The sequence below is a fragment of the Labrus mixtus genome, chromosome 17 (genome assembly GCF_963584025.1).
Source record: "Labrus mixtus chromosome 17, fLabMix1.1, whole genome shotgun sequence".
Classification (NCBI taxonomy): domain Eukaryota; kingdom Metazoa; phylum Chordata; class Actinopteri; order Labriformes; family Labridae; genus Labrus; species Labrus mixtus.
This window is the reverse complement of record NC_083628.1, coordinates 22720709-22738377: the sequence shown is the minus strand read 5'-3', so window position 1 is coordinate 22738377 and position 17669 is coordinate 22720709. Positions and strand designations below refer to the sequence as shown.

At 41.6% G+C, this 17669-nt stretch overlaps 1 protein-coding gene across 4 annotated transcripts in view; it reads left to right on the top strand.

Moving 5' to 3' along the window:
• Window positions 1-5044: 5044 nt before the first annotated feature.
• Window positions 5045-17669, top strand: part of grin1a (glutamate receptor, ionotropic, N-methyl D-aspartate 1a) — a 38069-nt gene continuing 25444 nt past the window's right edge. Inside the window, exons 1-5 of one of the 4 annotated variants that reach the window (XM_061061850.1) lie at window positions 5045-5875; window positions 9253-9387; window positions 11152-11328; window positions 15389-15451; window positions 16213-16310. In XM_061061850.1, the coding sequence (XP_060917833.1) occupies window positions 5627-5875; window positions 9253-9387; window positions 11152-11328; window positions 15389-15451; window positions 16213-16310 (722 nt within the window). In that variant the 5' untranslated portion in view covers window positions 5045-5626. The remainder of the gene's footprint in view (window positions 5876-9252; window positions 9388-11151; window positions 11329-15388; window positions 15452-16212; window positions 16311-17669) is intronic. The other 3 variants (XM_061061852.1, XM_061061851.1, XM_061061853.1) reach the window with 3 other exon arrangements.

Below are 17669 nucleotides of genomic sequence, written 5' to 3'. Positions count from 1 at the left end.
ATCACAAGTACAATTCTTAACACCAACCTCAGAGCAAATGTCTTCACGTGACACAGAGATTTACAGGAGGAGCCGAAGACACGCAGTTTGCAGACCAACACGCTGCTGTCATGCCAAGTGATGAAGCATGTAGGAGTTCAAGTGTGACATGCCATGGCTGTTCTTTCTCCTCTTCTCTCAGGCTGCATTTTCCGTACAACATTTAAAGGCATTTCACTAGCAAGGACCACAGCACAACCATATGCCTTTTAGATATTTAATGATGGATAACCTGAATGATGAGACAGATGAATGTATGTTAAGGTGATGATTATGATGGAAGAGGAGGTTGTCGGTTGGCTGGTCTGGAAGGATGGACTCACTGCAGGGGAGAGGGAGACTCAGGATGGATGTTCAGTATCAAACGTAATTCTGCCCGAGATGATCGCAGCCCAGACTGTGTCCAGAATTAGACGAACGAGATGAAGGGATGAGGAGGGACGGTGAATGGATGAGAAGGAGGGTGAATGGATGAGAAGAAGGGAGGGAGGGTGAATGGATGAGAGGAAGGGAGGGACGGTGAATGGATGAGAAGGAAGGGAAGGAGGGTGAATGGATGAGAAGGAGGGAAGGAGGGTGAATGGATGAGAGGAAGGGAAGGAGGGTGAATGGATGAGAGGGAGGGTGAATGGATGAGAGGAAGGTTGGGTCGAAAAACTGAGACAAACGTTGTGGAGTGGGATGGCTCAATATGAGTCGGCTTGACCGGTGATTGAAGGTGTGTCTTGGGCGTAGTCCTGCTCCCGAAGCTGAGTTAATATATTAACTTCATTTTTCATCAGAGCCAGGCTGAAACGTGTTGGTCTGCCACACATTTTTTACTTTACCTTTCTCCATGAACAAATAAAGGCTTTTTAAATGGTTGTAACACAACAGAGTGCCTTGGATATCTTTCTGTGTTTGCTTACTTTACTCTTCAGAGGACTCTTTTCACTCAGACGACAAACTCATCAACTGAACTGAACACCTAATATGTTGCCTCAGTAACATTCTCATGGCATCATTATAAGATACCTGAAGTCTCTGTAGGCTTGCTTTCTTGTAGGTATACAGTATAGAGAGGTATACAACATAGAGAGGTATACATTTCCACTGCTTCTGCACTGAAACTATGTGAAAGAATATTTGTTGGCACACCGCACATACACCTTGCAGCATCAACTATAAATATCATCTGTCATCTGGACTGTGAAGAAATGTCTGAGGTGTTTAACCATGGCATAGACTGAAATATTATTTTTCCAGACAATATGAATGTTAGGAATAACCTAAGTTTTCCTCTTTAGTTCAAACATTTTCAGGGAACATTTTTTAAATGGTTTTGTATCTCATGTTATTTAGCATGTTAGCAACAATGTATAGAATATGTAGTCAGGAGTTACTGGAGACCAGTACAACTTGTGAAGACCAAAAGACCACCTGCATACAGTTTGGTTAGAATATTACCCACAATGCACCCAGTTTTTCAGATCATCAGTTTAAGGGTCTATAAAATTTTAAGTCCATGTCTCTTTTGCGGGTTAAGGGTAGAGTGCCTATTTTTATGGGTAAAGTAAAGCACTTTTCAACATGATTTCACACAAGCATTGCCTCTGAATCTGTATACATGCTCATGTTTTTCCTCCATTTTAAATATTGTGTATTTGCAATGAAGTGTAAGAATTGAAAGCACTTTGAAACTGTCTCTGTGTATGAAATGTGCTTGCTGAATAAATTGTCCTTGGCTTGTCTAAAAAGATATTTTCCAGCCAGCTGAAACATACATTCACATGAAAACGTCCCTCTTGTATCCTAGAAGAGGACCGTGTGGGTGGTGTGTATGAGTCTACATTACTTCTATGTGGGCGGACGCCTCGAAGTGTGAACACAAAGTGTGTCTGTGTGTGTGCGTGCTGTTGTGTGTGTATGTAAGGTTAAAAAGCCTGTGAAGATCTTTGTGTTGTATACAGCCTTGTGTGTTTGTCTCACTGAGTCTCTATAGGACTCTTGTGTTGTGTTGCTTATTATATAATGGCGTGTGTGTGTGTGTGTGTGTGTGTGTGTGTGTGTGTGTGCGTGTGCGTGTGTGTGTGTGCGTGCGTGTGTCTGTGTGCGCGTGTGTGTGTGTGTGTGTGCGTGTGTGTGTGTGTCTGTGTGTGAAACGGAGCAGGAGGGCTTTGTAACCTCATTCATTAAGAGGCCACCACACTGTCATGCCTGCCTGTAAGTGGTGAGTTAACAAACTGGCTGAAGGGGAAACCACAAGGTGCCCTCTTTAACACTCTCATTTTCTTGTTATTCTCTCTGGTTTGATGACGGGAGGGGAACGTCTCCTCTGGTCATCTCTGCTTGGGTTTTGGAGGCAGTGTGTTTTTTTATGTGGCATTGTGTATTAAAATCCTGGAACTATCTAGCCTCAGGTTCTCCAGAATGCATTGTAATTTTCTGTTCCCGACGTGTTGCCTTATACTGTTATGTAACGGATATTAGAAATGTCATTTTTCCTTTTAAATATTGTTGTGTTGCCTTCAGGCGAGTTTTCTTCCTCTTCTTCTGTCCTTTTTATTATTCGATTTGAGAGTGGGTTTAGTAACAACTATACTTTTACAAGGAAAAACAGGAGGCAAGCACATTTCAGGACAAAAAAACTTGATGCAATAAGAAATAATGAGAAGTCAGGTAATAAGTTACACTGGGGGAAAAAAGGCACAAAAGATGAAGGACAGGCATTTATCAGGAGGAGGCCAGGAACAAACATTAGGTTTGTCTTCAAGAATGACAAGATGAACTGTCACAGAGGAACAGAAACACACAATTAATACATGAGCTGCAGGTGACACCAAGCAGACAAGCACACAGCAAGGACAATTAAACATGGGTAGAAAGTAAAAGGTTTAAACCACAGCTGCCTTGTCATCACACATTGGATTGTCGACTGCTTTTTTTGAAAAATCTAATTTGATGTTTTTGCTTTTGTGTTATTTTTCTAGAGCAGAAAAATACCATATTTGGACAAGAGGGTGGTGCTGGTAAGCTAATTTCAGGTTAACAAAACTACACAGTCAGTAATTCATTAGCTGGATGATTAGCCATGAAGCATTTTGTTTCCCATAGAACATGATTCTATTAGTGGTGGTAAATGACTGACACTGTTCATTTATCAACACCAACGAAGCGAAGAGAGCTTAAGAGTTTGAAGAGCTAGCATACTTGCCACGTGCTCGAAGATATCGCTGAATGGATTGCTAGTGCCAGCATAGACTGTATATAAACATGGACGTAGTCTCAGTGACATCATCCATTGGTTTCTGAAGCAAACTTTTGAAGCCCATTGGTGGCAGTCGCCATTTGGAAAATACTGCCATAACAAGCAAAGAGCTGAAGCCGAGGTGGGCCTCCTGACAAACAGCTACAACAAGTCAGTCTGTCAGTCAGATCAGCCACAGCCCTAATTATGAAAAACTCTTATCCTTCATAAAATCTAAATGGATGAGTTATTTAAAAAAAAACACCACGTTGAGTGTGTGCTGAATAAAGAAATTTCCTACTAGATTTTTTTTTTAAACCATGTGTTAACACATTAATCAATGCTTTTGGTCTTTTATTTGTAAATATCTCAATTATTTCATCAAAAATACACATTTTTTAAAAAGATTTGTGTTTGCCTCTATTTGACAGCTGAAGCCAGAAAGAGTCAGAAAAGCTCAACTGTCAAAACTCAAACTGTCAGTTGTTGCACTCGTACTTTTCTTCCTCTGACCATGAATGTCATTCTCCTTGTCTAAAGTTATGACAGGAAAAGGAACCTATCAAATCATGTTTTTAGACAGGCTTATTTTTTTAACACACAGCCAGCAGCAGCAGCAGCAGCTGCTGATGAATGATGATTTTTCCAGCCTTGTGATTAATTTATCAGCTCACTGCTACACAGAGAGACAGCACCGTGTTGTGTGATTCATAATTCAGAACACTGTTGGCTGATTTCATCCTGGCCTCATTTCCAAAACACCTTTTTCCAATGGTGGCAAATGTTGACATTTATGCTAGGAATAAACACAAGCACTACAAATACCCTTGGGGCAAAAATGTTTGAATACTTGACTATTAATAATTGAAATAAATTGATAAACGGCTTTTAAACTGTTTCACACAACACGTCTCTCTTTTCAAATTCCGTTTTTATCTCTTTATTTTGATCTTCGTGTCCGTTTTGTTAAAGTGAGTTGTGTCTTGCTGTGATGAATGAACTCACAGTCAGCTTGACAGAAATATTTCCTCCCTGAAAAGATCCTTTTGTGTGTATTGTGAAAAGATCTTGTTTCCTAGGCAACCAGGAGTTTGATTTTGCTCATGCATCTAGCTGCAGGGATGCTCGAAACTTGAACACAAAGCGAGGGGTTGGAGATTATAAAACATCCAAACCTCAACCATAAACACAAGACAGGCGGGTTCTGCTCTTGCTGAAGTGTGACGGCTGGAAAGATATGACTTTGACATGCTGCGTGATTAATGAGCTGTCCAAGAAGCTATACGACCCATCAGACGCTCTCTCCTGTTTGGAGGGAAATAACTCACATCAGAGCGCGTGTCCATGTCCCAGCTCTGAACCCTGAAACCAACAAGCACCCCCACCCCCACCCCCTCCATCTGATCTGGTGCAATCAATGTCCCAGCTCTGAACCCTGAAACCAACAAGCACCCCCACCCCACCCCCTCCATCTGATCTGGTGCAATCAGGCTGTTTGAGGGCAAATCTCACAACCTAACCGTGTGGTCCCATTTACGTATCTTGCACGCATCAACAAAGCATACATATTATTCAGAATACATTTAGCAGATCATTCAGATTATTCATGCCCTGCAAGTATTCAAAAATAACATCTTGCCTTTCATGTCCTGTTATGACTTACATGGTGATCGAGAGTATTCTGAGTAAGTGCGCACATTTATTTTTCATACGATCAGCTTTTACTCCAGCATCATCATCCTCATCATCATCACCAGCAGCAGCAGCAGCAGCAGCAGCAGCAGCAGCACGCCAACGCGCAAAACCAAGAGTGGGAGCCGATACGGCGGGAGCGCGCACTACCACCACCACCATCACCACCACGGCGCGCATGCACAGCTGTCAGCACCAAGGACAGCAGCCGCTCAGCCCGGAGCGTCCAACCAGCGACGCATCGGTGTGATCAGTCCGCACTGAGCGCACGGAGCAGCGGCTGCACTTAACGGTACAGAGCCCTGAGAGGAAGACGCGTGGAAGCTTGGAATATGATTTGACTCGTTCTTTAAAGCCCAGGGGAGGAGGGAGCAAATCTGCAAAGGAGAGCAAAAAAAAAAAAAGCTTGACAATGCGTTTTGGAGGACCCCGGTTGACTGCCACTAATATGATCATGCACATTCCTCCGCATTGCACATAGAGCCTCCCATTTTCTCAGCTCCTTCCCTTTTTGGCCTCCCTCGCCCGCTCACACCGCCCACCTGGATCGTGTCTGCAGTCGCGCATTCATCGGGCTGAGCCGTGCCGCTGTACAGAAGCAGCCCGCGCCGACCCGCCACCGGAGAGAAAAGCGACCGGGTTGCACTGTGCTGTTGGGTGGTCCACACGATGCGTCTGTTTCTGTTTGCGGTGCTCTTCTTGTGCTCCTGCGCGCGGGCCGGCTGCGAGCCGAAAATCGTCAACATCGGGGCCGTCCTGAGCCAAAAGAGATATGAGCAGGTCTTTAAAGATGCCGTGACCCAGGCCAACCAGGTCTACGGCAGGGACAAATTCAAGCTGACCGCGATCTCCGTAACGCACAAACCAAACGCCATCCAGATGGCTCTGTCCGTGTGCGAGGACCTCATATCAAGTCAGGTAGGTTTGCTGCCACCTCTGCAAATAACTGCCTTAGTAATATCTGATAGATAGCTCTTAACTCAGGCTACATGTGATCTATAAACCCATCCACCTAATTGTGAAACTGATGTGCTGACAGATGTGTTTTGGAGGAATAAACCATGTGCAGTGCATTAGAAAGTTGTTTTTTTCAGGAACATTTCGTACATCAAGATTTGTTTTCTCACCTAAGGGCCATAGGTGTGAAGAGCAGACTAGATCATCATCAGCCTTTAACTCCAAATCCATTGTGAACAGATGTGTATTAAAGCCTCATATTGGCAAACTAACTGTTCTTGCAGCAGGGACAAATCACCAAATGAAACAACAAATCAACCCATATGCTTCTAAAGGCATGTCTTTTGTCCACTTCTGCATCCATGTATGTATAACCCAAAATGTAGTTGGCCCTGTACACTTCTAGCGACCTCCCTACAGACTCATCTGCTTCACAGACATCCGAAAATAGGCTTCGGTTTGAGGCATATCTCGGATGAGAGGGTATCTGTGGGCTGCATTTCAGGACACACAGCTGCAGATCTACTGAGCTGCACAGGAACCAGTGAGGAGTGAAAATGTGCGATATGTCATTTGCAATTAACAACTTGGCTTTCAGTGTGTGTGTGTGTGTGTGTGTGTGTGTGTGTGTGTGTGTGTGTGTGTGTGTGTGTGTGTGTGTGTGTGTGTGTGTGTGTGTGTGTGTGTGTGTGTGTGGCATGAAAACATTTTGGCAAAGAGAAGGCTGTTACGGCTGCAGACAGTTTGAGTCTCTGTATGTTGTCCTGCAGGGGTGGATCACTCACTCAGCTGTGTGACATGATGCACGGATAACAACTGGTTGAGATTCCAGCTTTTAAAAGTGCTTCAATGCAGGTTTTCCAGCTGTTTAACAAGCCTAAAGATTGTATATATGTTCTGCACATCAACCCAACAAAACATATTCTATGAGTAAATCATGAGGACCGTATGTGCCTCTGAGACCATCCACTCGTGATGCTCAACATGGCTTTTAACAAACATTATGTCATAGCATGTTGAGGCGTGAAGTCCTCTCGCTCCTCTTTCTCCCACACACATAATTGAGCTTCATGGAAAAAAAAAAAACACCCACAGCTTCAGAGTGGCTTTCATGTCCTTGTCCTATGCTTGTGTATTGACTCTAATTGATCCAGGCTTGCAGAACAATACTCTTGCACTCAGTCTCCTGTCTTATGATCGCCCATGCAATCTACAATTAGGCTGTACAGATTACACCAACAGTGGTTCAGTTCTCCACACAAGCAAACATCTCTTGAAACTGATAAAGAATCCCACCTCGACTTAAGCTGTGTGGGATCAGATGAGACTGGCTTGTAGGCGATGATGGGTACTGAGAGGGAAAGTGCATGGCAGATGGACGAGTAGATGCCTGGGAGCAGTCTTTGGAAGATAGACCCCATTTCTGACCCAACCATACGGACTGCTCACATCCAATAATCCATGCTTGCACAGCTCTGCCAGCTTTATTCCTCCTCCTTCACATCTCCAAGGCATTTTCCAAGGCTGAGCTCAGATATTCTTTCTCTACTGGAGTAGTTGGCCGGCTTAATGAGCGGATAAGACTCAGCCAAACAGCCCCAAATTAATATTATTCTGTCAGCCCACACAGTGAGGCCATTTCGAACAAAGGGAAAGATTTCTTTGCTCATCTTTTTGTCGTCGAGATGAGTTTGTCCCCAACTGTAATTTATGTAAATGTTCAGTACAAAAATGTTATTTTTAACCTGTTATACAACATTTTAGAGCAGCAGTCAAAAACAATAAAAGATGACTATACTGTAATTGAGCACAAGTGAAATGTACCTTAAGGTAGACGAACAATGTTTGAACCAAGATTGGACTACAGAGCAGGCAAAGCTAGAAACTAGGTTTAGTGCTCCCTAAATGCCCTAGATTCAGCATGACAGTCAGTTTGTGATCATTTCATTAACGTTAAATAATTGAAACTACTCCTGCATTCAGTACTAAAATAAAGACCTTTTCTTAAAGCTTGGGTAGTCTGCTCTGATAAAAAAAAAAAAAAAAAACCTTTAGTGAAAGCTTTTGATAGTGTCCAACATCAAAGCCCTCACCCTAGAAGAAATGAATAGCTCACACTCACTTATGGTGCAGGAACTATCTACAAGGCATTGGTGAAATTAATGAATTGCATCTTTGTTATTGTTAATCAAATAAAACATCCTTTCTCTGTCATTATCGTGCAAATAGCCTGTTAGCTTGAGCGCGTGGCACACTTATGCTCAATCAATCAATCAATCAAACAATCAAACTTTAATTATATAGCACATTTCAGATGAATTAAATTGCAATTCAAAGGGCTTTACAAGAGTGCAGAAAAAGTGATTGACAAAACCTTTTTGTAAAATCATTGATTTGCACATGCACAGTATAGGTACAGTATAGGACATCAATTAATTCATTTCAATCATAGTCAAATGATTTGATGGACTTTTCCAATACTGCCCATGCAAAGACAGCAGACATTTGATACCAGTGCTCTGAGAACCGTGACTCTTTACACGGGGCACCTTCTCTACCAACTGAGCTAAACCAGTGTGCGATGTGAAGATAAACTTATAGATATAAATAAATAGATAACTGCTATATATAACACAGTGTAAATTCATCAATCTATATTTTGATTAAATAAATTTGACTTAAAGTAAATTGCAGGGGGGGGGGCTCTCTCAATTTTTGCCCTCAGGCCCAATAGTGGCTAAACACACTCCTGGCTTCAGGATGTTTTCTACGTTTTAAACCATGTTGTCTCTTAAACAGACTGGAATTAACTTTTTATGATGTAAATAGAATACAGTCGTGTCTTGTAAGTGTGCATAGAAAAATATGTTTTTTTTTTATATCAACCGCTTGTCGACTCTTGTTTCTGTTGTTGTCGTTGCAGCGTACAGCAAAAACATGTCAACAACACTTAAATATCTTTTTTTTTTACTTGTAAGCAGCTGTTTATGTGAGCAATGTAACAATTCATCTTTATTTCATGTTATCATATATATATATTTATTTAGAGATAATATGGAGATTTAGCATCTTTCCATGTAGCCTATGTGATTTTATAATTGTGACATTATGTTTTTTGTTTTTGTCATTTTGCAAAAAAAAAAGAAAAATAAAGAAATGCAGGAATGAAGAGAGTTACACTGAAAAGAAATAAAGAAAGAATGAGAGAAGAAAATGAAGACAGCATGTGTTAATTTGCTATCTTAAAGACATTTATCACATAGCGATGAGTGGTGTTTCCATTTTGTCTAAAAGCCAGTGTCAGAATGACAAAGTGTTCTTCTTCTGTGTCTCTGCAGGTCTACGCCATCCTGGTGAGTCACCCTCCCCAGTCCAACGACCACCTCACTCCAACGCCTGTCTCCTACACTGCAGGCTTCTACCGCATCCCCGTGGTTGGACTCACCACCCGCATGTCGATCTACTCCGACAAGGTGAGTGATGGATGATGGAGATGTAGTGAGAGATATTGAGGAAGGGAAAGAGGAGGAGAGGCGAACACAGGGAGAGGCAGTAAGGAGCTCCCCCGGGGCGGCTTCAAAAGCTTCCTAGATTAAACGTCCCATCACTGTCCATTAGAGCAGCTGTGATTAAATGGGTTTCCAACTGGAAACTGAAAGAGCATTATTAATAATGCCTGCGACCTCAGTTAATGTTTTTATGAAGCACAAGCCACTAAAATGAAACTTTAAAGCGGTCTAATAAATAAAATCCTGCAGAGATCTTTAATAACTCAAGTTCAAATCTATCTAAATGACAACTCCTTTAACCCTGCAAGTCGATCATGAGCATTGCATCCAGAGACTTCAATGAATCTCTAAAGATTCTTCACAGATTAGTTGTAGCAGACTTATTGGGCATTTGTATCTCCTCTAAAGTAGGGCAATCATTTTTCATTTATGCACAGTGTCAATATTGTTAGAACAATTCAACTGAGGGCAGTTCAACTAGCGATGCATTGCATGTTAGAGTACACGAACATTATAGTCATGTAGCATTAGTGAACATGTCGTTCAAATGTATGAGCATTGTATAATTAGCTCCTCTGTCTTTTTGTGAGTGCTCCCAGTCAGCCTCGAGAGCAAGAGAAAATAGATTCCTTAAACAGAAAAAACTATTTTCAATCGACTGGATGTCATTTTCGAGTGTCTTACAAAACTAGCCGAGCACTGTTGGAAATATTAATCTGTTACAAGATGTTTTAAACTCTTTAAACAGTTACGGTTTGGCTATAGGACTTGGGCAGGGTTTTGAAACATCAAGGTCTGTTTGGACATTTTGTTGACCCTTTGAAAGATCAAAACCTCTTGTCTTTATGGAAAAAACATTCATTTGGGGTGCCGGTATCCTAATGGTTAGTTTGTGAACCCCCCGGTATAAAGGCTACAGTTCTGCAGACAAGTGGCCTGGAGGAGCATGTGAATTTCACCATGTGCAGCATTGCATGCATCAGAAAAGCTCTGAGAACTTCAAAGTGAAGCGGTTTCTCTTTCACCCAGGAGACAACTGTAACATGGTAGTTCCAAGACGCAACACTGATATACTCATATTAATATTATTATTATTATATATATATGAATATTTGTACTACTGAACACCCCCCTTTCAGCAGCCCTTCGGTGTCCTGCCCCCCAAATGCTTTCAGAGAGCTGGCCAATCAGCAGAAAGGGGGCATGTTGGGAGACAGCAGCTTATGCAAAGTGTTTCAGGCAGAGGCTGAAATGTTTTTTTTTTACTGTATGAGATAAATAAGGAGTTTTTAGAGCTGCAAATCATGCAAAGATACTGTAATGTTTAGTGTGTTTGATGTTTTTTTAAATGCCACCTAGTGAAAATATGTTACCTTTTAAATGACATAGATTTGCACACACAAGTTAAAGACTAATATCTGCCTTTTGCGTTCCCCTGGAGAGGGTAATGGGACTCTTTAACTTTCAACTTTTCTTGGTTGAAAAGTCTTCTTTAGGGTTCAGGTTTAATACACGGAGGCATTGTTATGTTGAAACAGCAGAGAGTGTTTTCCAAGCTGTTTATGTACTGAGCTAGGGGACAGCAGTGTTCCCATACCTGTCCAGAATGTGCTCTTGAGGCTGTTTTATTTCTCCACATCTTTGTTTGTGAGGTATGACTCATTCATGAAAAATCTAAACTGTTATGACAACCTGTTAACCTGTAGTTTGTGCCTTGGCGCTCCTCAGAGTATCCACCTGTCCTTCCTGCGGACCGTCCCTCCATACTCCCACCAGGCACACGTGTGGTTCGACCTGATGCGCGAGTTCAACTGGAACCACATCATCCTGATCGTGAGCGACGACCACGAGGGGCGGGCGGCCCAGAAGAGGCTCGAGACCCTGTTAGAGGAGAGAGAGACAAAGGTGAGACGCTCCGACTCCTCAGCGGAGTGCGTGAGCATGAGTGGGCGCGAGTGCGTAAGGGTTTTAAAAAGAAAAAAAACCGCAGTAGTCTTCTATGTACGTAACTGTTTTCCTTTCTGTTATGTGGCCACATCTCTTTCTCACCATTGTGTAAACATTGGCTAACATTCCTAGAGACATCAACAGCGTCTAATGTGGTCTAATCTGACAAAAGTTTGTATGTTTATTTGCTCATCTTCACGTTGCTTTTCGCCATAGTCCAAATTCAGTGTCTATCCACAATGGGAGCCAAATAGTGGACTTTAACGTGGGGCTCTGCAAACCATCACGGACTGAAGGCTTTAATTGGGTCCATGTTGGAACTCGGGTGCTTCTCTTTCTTCCTCACGCGTTTAAAAATGACCAGCTTCATATTTGTGCACTTGTGTTTGTTGCACCCCGCTAGGTCTTGTTCACATGGGAGATGCTTTTGTGTTGTTGTGCCTTTTCAGATACCGCTGATGCATCCATTTTAAGTGTAGCTCTGAGCTGCGTATGTGGGTCAGTGATATGCTGATCTTCTTTGAGCCAAAACAGACTTGAGACTGCCATGATGTGTGCCCTTTAGGAGCGGAGACAGACATAGGAAAAAGAGAAAACAACTGCCATCTATTGCATCCTTTTAATACGATGAAATTACCTTGGGATATTTTTTTTCCCCCAGTATCCTCTGTGATGCGTCTCCCTCTCTGGGGCTTTTTTTTGCTGTAATTGTGCTGCAGAGTGAAATGAGTCCTGATTTTGAGATTTAATTAAATCAAAGGCGAATGAGACGATGAATATGACACACACACACACACACACACACACACACACACACCCGAGGTAATTCACAGACGGAAGCTTGCGGTTCAAGCAAAAGCTGCTTAAATTAAATGACCGGGATCAAGTTGGTCACATTGGACCGTGCACACACTTCCATGCAGTTTTAATAACATCAAGTCATCTAGATGCAGCTCACATCCCGCTCCGAGGAAGAGAATTGTGTGTTCTCAAAGCCTTTTGATGAGATTTCAGGAAGCTCCTTTTATGTTTGCATCATCTTAGTTTGGAGCTCAATAATAACCCATCTGTGAGTCTCATTCAATCTCATAATTCTGAGGGAATTGCTCTCACGCTCTCTACTATGAGGCTTTAATTATGCATATATTTAGACTTGACTGCGGGGCCAAATCCAGTATTTTCAAGCCCTGAGCAGGAATTATGTAAGAAAATCTCCAAATGTTTGCACCGATGATGACACTGAATTCATGGCAAAACCCAAATGCTTAGGCTGTTGATAATGCTTTTTTCTTATTACCAACAGCAAGACTAGAGCCAACAATGCTGTGCTTTTAATAAGTACTAAGTATTTCTATTTAAGGTCAGTTGAATTAACAGTAAGAGTAGTTTATTGTGTTTTAATCTCACACACACAGTCCTCTTGCACGAAGGTCCTTTAAGCAGTAGATGTGTATTAATCCAGGGCTAAAAATAGTGCTCTCTAAAGGCTCAAGTTTCTCCGGTTTGCTTGGTGTTTGCTAAAAGCCCAGCTGTTTCGCTAAAACACTGAGTTTAGGAATAAACAAAGATTCTCTGTTTTTGTCCGTCTTTTCGATTTATGTGTTTGTTTTATTGCATTGAGCTGAAGACTGAGGGACATGGACACAGAAAGAGACTTGAAATATCTGGAGAAATGGACCAACCCTTTGTATTGTGCACATTAAAAAGATGTATTTACACCAGCTACATTGACAAAACTTGCTTGGTACAGTGACATTTTTATGAAAGATTATTTGTGAGCGCTCAAAGTTTCAACAGTTGGCATGGCATTTGGAAAATTGCTATTTAGGGCAATAACAAAATAATGAAATGGATCTTGAAAATTGTAATGATCGAAAGAAAAAGTTCAGATTTTCATTTGTTTTAGCGCCCCCTGCAGGCTAATCGCTGTGCGCAGCTCTGACGTCCCATGTTTGTCTGTAAATCAGATGAAACGTTGTTCTGATGGTGTGAAGCTGACCACCTTAAACTGTCAAAGCAGCGACAGTTTGACAGATTAAGGTGATGGTTTACACATGGCACATTGCACCGCTGTCTCATTGTGCTCTAATTAAAGGCAGAGGTGTTAGTCCTGCTAATCACCCCGCTGTGCTGCGTACACTCAGTACATTTACATGTTTTATTTTTAGCTTCGTAGCAAGTCTTTAGCGAGGTCACACAGTCGCAGGGGGATCACTGTCACCACCCGCAAAGAGACTCTGGACACGGGGACGCTCGACCTACACATGAAATATGAATGCTTCACTGAGGATACAAAAATAGAGCGCTAGCAAAATCTCTAGGGGTAAAAAAAAAAAAAAGACAAAGGCAGTTTTTTTTGGTCCACAGTGCTGCAGGGTGTTACTTGTGCAGGCTCACTGAGAGTACATAAGATCTCTCTCTTTATGTCGCAGTTTAAAAAACTATTACCACCGTTACTTTGTGATTATGCAGTAGTGTTAGGAACAGTGAAAATGGTCCTCTCACTTTTATTCTGGTTTGCATGTACACATTCTATTTCCATCTTTGAGAAAATCACAATATTTTTTAATGTTTGCTCAGCAGCATTTAAAGCAATTCAAATGTTATTTACTCAAATAATGCGATGAACACAAAGTTGCAATAGTATCAGCTTGTATGATAACTTTTACATGTCTTCAGTTGTGAGTGGAGGAGGTTCACACTTGTATTTACAGTGAATTCTCCTGTCAGCTTGAATACTGCACTGATGCACCGACAACGTCAACTTAGCCAAGGGAGAGAAATGGACCCGGAGTGCACTGAGGTGTGAGCTCTGAAGCCAGGCAGCTGTGAAGGGAACCCTGTGAGGCAGAAAGATGATGTGTTTCCCTGCAAAATGGCTCCCCACTCACCTCTTACAGGAGACAGGGCCTGACTGAAATCCAAAATGGGGAACCCTTGGGTGACTAAAACATGCTCAGGTCAGAGTCAGCATGTTGTTCTCTGACCAAAGCCCTGCCATGCTAGGTAATACTACATACAGGAGGAACAATTTAATCTCTATACTTGTTAGTAGTTAGGAAACAAAAAGTCAACATTCTGTACTTTTCTTAGGTAATGGTGCAATTCTTGCTGTGATTAAACTGCATTATTGGAATGCAAATTAATCTAGACAAAGAAAATGAAAAGGTTTCCTGAACATGAAACTGCAATCTTTTCTTTAAAACAAAACTTTTTGTTAGCTCTTCTCCAAGCAGTCACAATCTTTTGAATGTGTTGCAGCTGTGATCAGAGTGTGTGAAGTGTGAATCCCTTGGCTTATGTATGGGTTATAATCTTTATTATGGACTTTCTATGGACTGCATTTCATTTTGGGATCAACAATAAAGTTGGCAGCTGTAGTTGTGGCATAATTTCTCGAGCCATTAAATCTACATGAATCAAATAAACATCTGCAGAATGTCAAGATGGTTACTGAGTTGCTCCAAGTGTTGTTAACTCTAAGCTGCTACTGCTAAAGATGGCACATCGCATCTCATTAACAAAGATAGTTCAACGTCAACAGGTGGCTGGATTGATGTGTTTTCTTGTTTTGAATAAGCTCTTAATGCTTTTTAGCTAGAAAAAAAATCAAGATCACACTTTGGATATCATGGTGTGTTGATATAGTGTGTGAAATCTGATGGTACTTTTGAAAAGTCACGTTTCTGGTGTGTGTTGGTTGTTTGCAGTAAGGGTTTCATAACTAATCACATGGCTAACAAGATGCATTTTAGGGTTTCCTATCAAACTATGCGTTGAATACGTCTTTTGCATTTCCCTTTATCTTCATTAGTGATGATATTATGAGCATGTAAATGTGATTTCAGTATAAATCAAGTGCAGTCATCTCAGATGTTTTTGCAAGCCCCACTGTTAAAGGTCCCAATTTGAAGCAGAAAAGTGGGGATTTGTTGGAATGCTTTACTGCCCTCCATTTTCAACTGTTTATAATATTTTTCTGTGTCTGCATATTTTCTCTGTGCACATTACTCATCAGAATAAAAAAAGGAACTATGAAAACCTCGACCAACTGTCCTATGACAACAAGCGAGGACCTAAGGTATATTTGCATGGTCAATGCACGCCGCCCACCAACTTTTCCAATCGTAGCAACTAGAAACCAGCCCAAACCAGTCACCAGCCGACCCAGAAATGTCCCTCTCTTGGTAGCACGTGTTTTCTTTAATTTTTTACTTTGAGACATTTCCCTATGATTTAAATGAAGTATGATTTTTGTTGTGAAAAAATCTATAATTTTCGGTCATTCCAGAAAAAAAAAAGAAAGCAGTGAACAGCGCCCCGCTTTTATCATTTTCATTTTCTCCTTCAATAAAGGAATGCATGTACTCTGAACACACACACTCACACTCAAAAAGAGTTTGCAAGTTCATTCCTTTGTGGAGAACCGGTAGTGTGGGACAAAACCGTTTCCCAGATGCTACTTCCTCCTGTTCTGTAGCACTTCCCTGATTTTCAGCAGTTTTTTTGTTGGGGGAAAACGTCCTCCTCACCCCCTTCACCCGTTTTTAGTTACTGGTTGCATTGACCTTCTTCTTCCCCCCTACCTAACACATGCACGTCCTTCTTTGGAGCCTTGATAACCCTCAGTTTGCATGCAAACAAATGCAAAAGTTTTTTTTTTCCCTTAAAGCTTTTTTTTTTTTTAGTTCAGCCGGTTCCCCTGGATCGCTTTCCTTTTTATCTCTGTCTCCCGTTTTCAAACAAAATCGGCCAAGCTCAAACCAAGCAGGTAAAGAGGCAGCATGGTGTCTGAGGTATAGAAAAGTAGCTGGCTTGACCTTTCTTATGCCCCGATCACAGGCAGAGAAAGTCCTCCAGTTCAGCCAGGAGACTAACTTAACTGCTCTGCTGCTGGAGGCCAAAGAGCTGGAGGCCCGAGTCATCATCCTGTCCGCCAGGTAAGTTATTTATCCCTGAGTAAACATTTCAACCCTATAAATACGACTTAGATACAGGCTACAACAAGCAGCTGTTTTTGTTTTCAATTCAAAGTAGGGTAGGGTAGGCAATGTATTTGTTGAACATGTCTCCACTACAAAGACACTCTGTCAAAAAAAAGAAATCTATAAATGTGTTGGTAATAAGTCCATTCATTTGGACATAATCGTAACCTAATAGGAATGTCCCAGTGTAGGGGCTTCATCCTTCAGAGTGCGTGTTTGAAGGCTGATTACATCACAGCGGTGGGTCGAAGGCTGTCCTGTTTCAAAGGCTCCTTTTGACAAATGCGTCCCTTTTTACCTCGCTTTTGAAGGACCCATCCAGTATATCCTTTGTGGGCCAACAAATCCCAAGATTCATTGCCAGCAATTTTCTTTCAAAACTCTTTTTTCATAATCCAAGTCTGACTTTACAGTTATGAATTGTCATACGGACGCATCAAAGGATGCATAAAAAATAAATAGAGAGCAAAGTATAGAGAGTCAGAAGTCTTGATTGAGTGTAGCATTTTAAATCAAAGGCTTGTTAAGTTTGAACACATTTCAATGTTATGGCATCTGTTAGCTCATTCATAAAGATTAGGGACAGTGGTTTGGTCTTCATAAATCTAAATTTGTGTAAATTGTTTGGCGATAATAATCAGGGTATTGTATGTTGGCTAGTTCCTGTGCAGCTGTTGAGGTATCTAGGCGACAGGACTAAGAAATTGGGGGGTAAGGGTGGTGTGCAACAGCTGGTGACGCACACATTGAATCCTCTGTGGATCTGACCTCAATTCAGATCATCCTTAGCAGTCTACACAGGCTACGAGGGCGGAGTCCTTATTGGGATGCATGCTTTGAAGGATGCTTGCCCCCGAAATGAGACACAGCTAAAATAAAATCACACACTAGGACACAAATAATAAGTGACGACTGACATGTGTTACAACACTGGGGTGGGATCAGTGTAAAAAAGGCTAATGGCTTACTAGGTATAGTTTCTACAGTACAAGCTATAGCTATCAAGCTAGTTGCATAAGAATGGTAGCCAAATATAGTACAGTAATGGGCAGGGTACCTGACTCTAATCCTCCCTTGTGGACTCATCCTTTACCACAAGTAAACCAGAGCACACTTATATGTTTTACTTTTAAAAAATAAGCTCACTCTTGCTGGTTTCTCCAAAATTGTCTACTCCAGCTTAAGTGCTGATTGTTTTCTTGATACGTTTGTTTCGTGTCTTTTTGAGAAAGGTTCAGTATTTAAAAAGGCATTGGCAGCAACACTGCTTGTGTATATGTGAGGAAAAGATAATGGTTTGGGTTAAAGTAACTC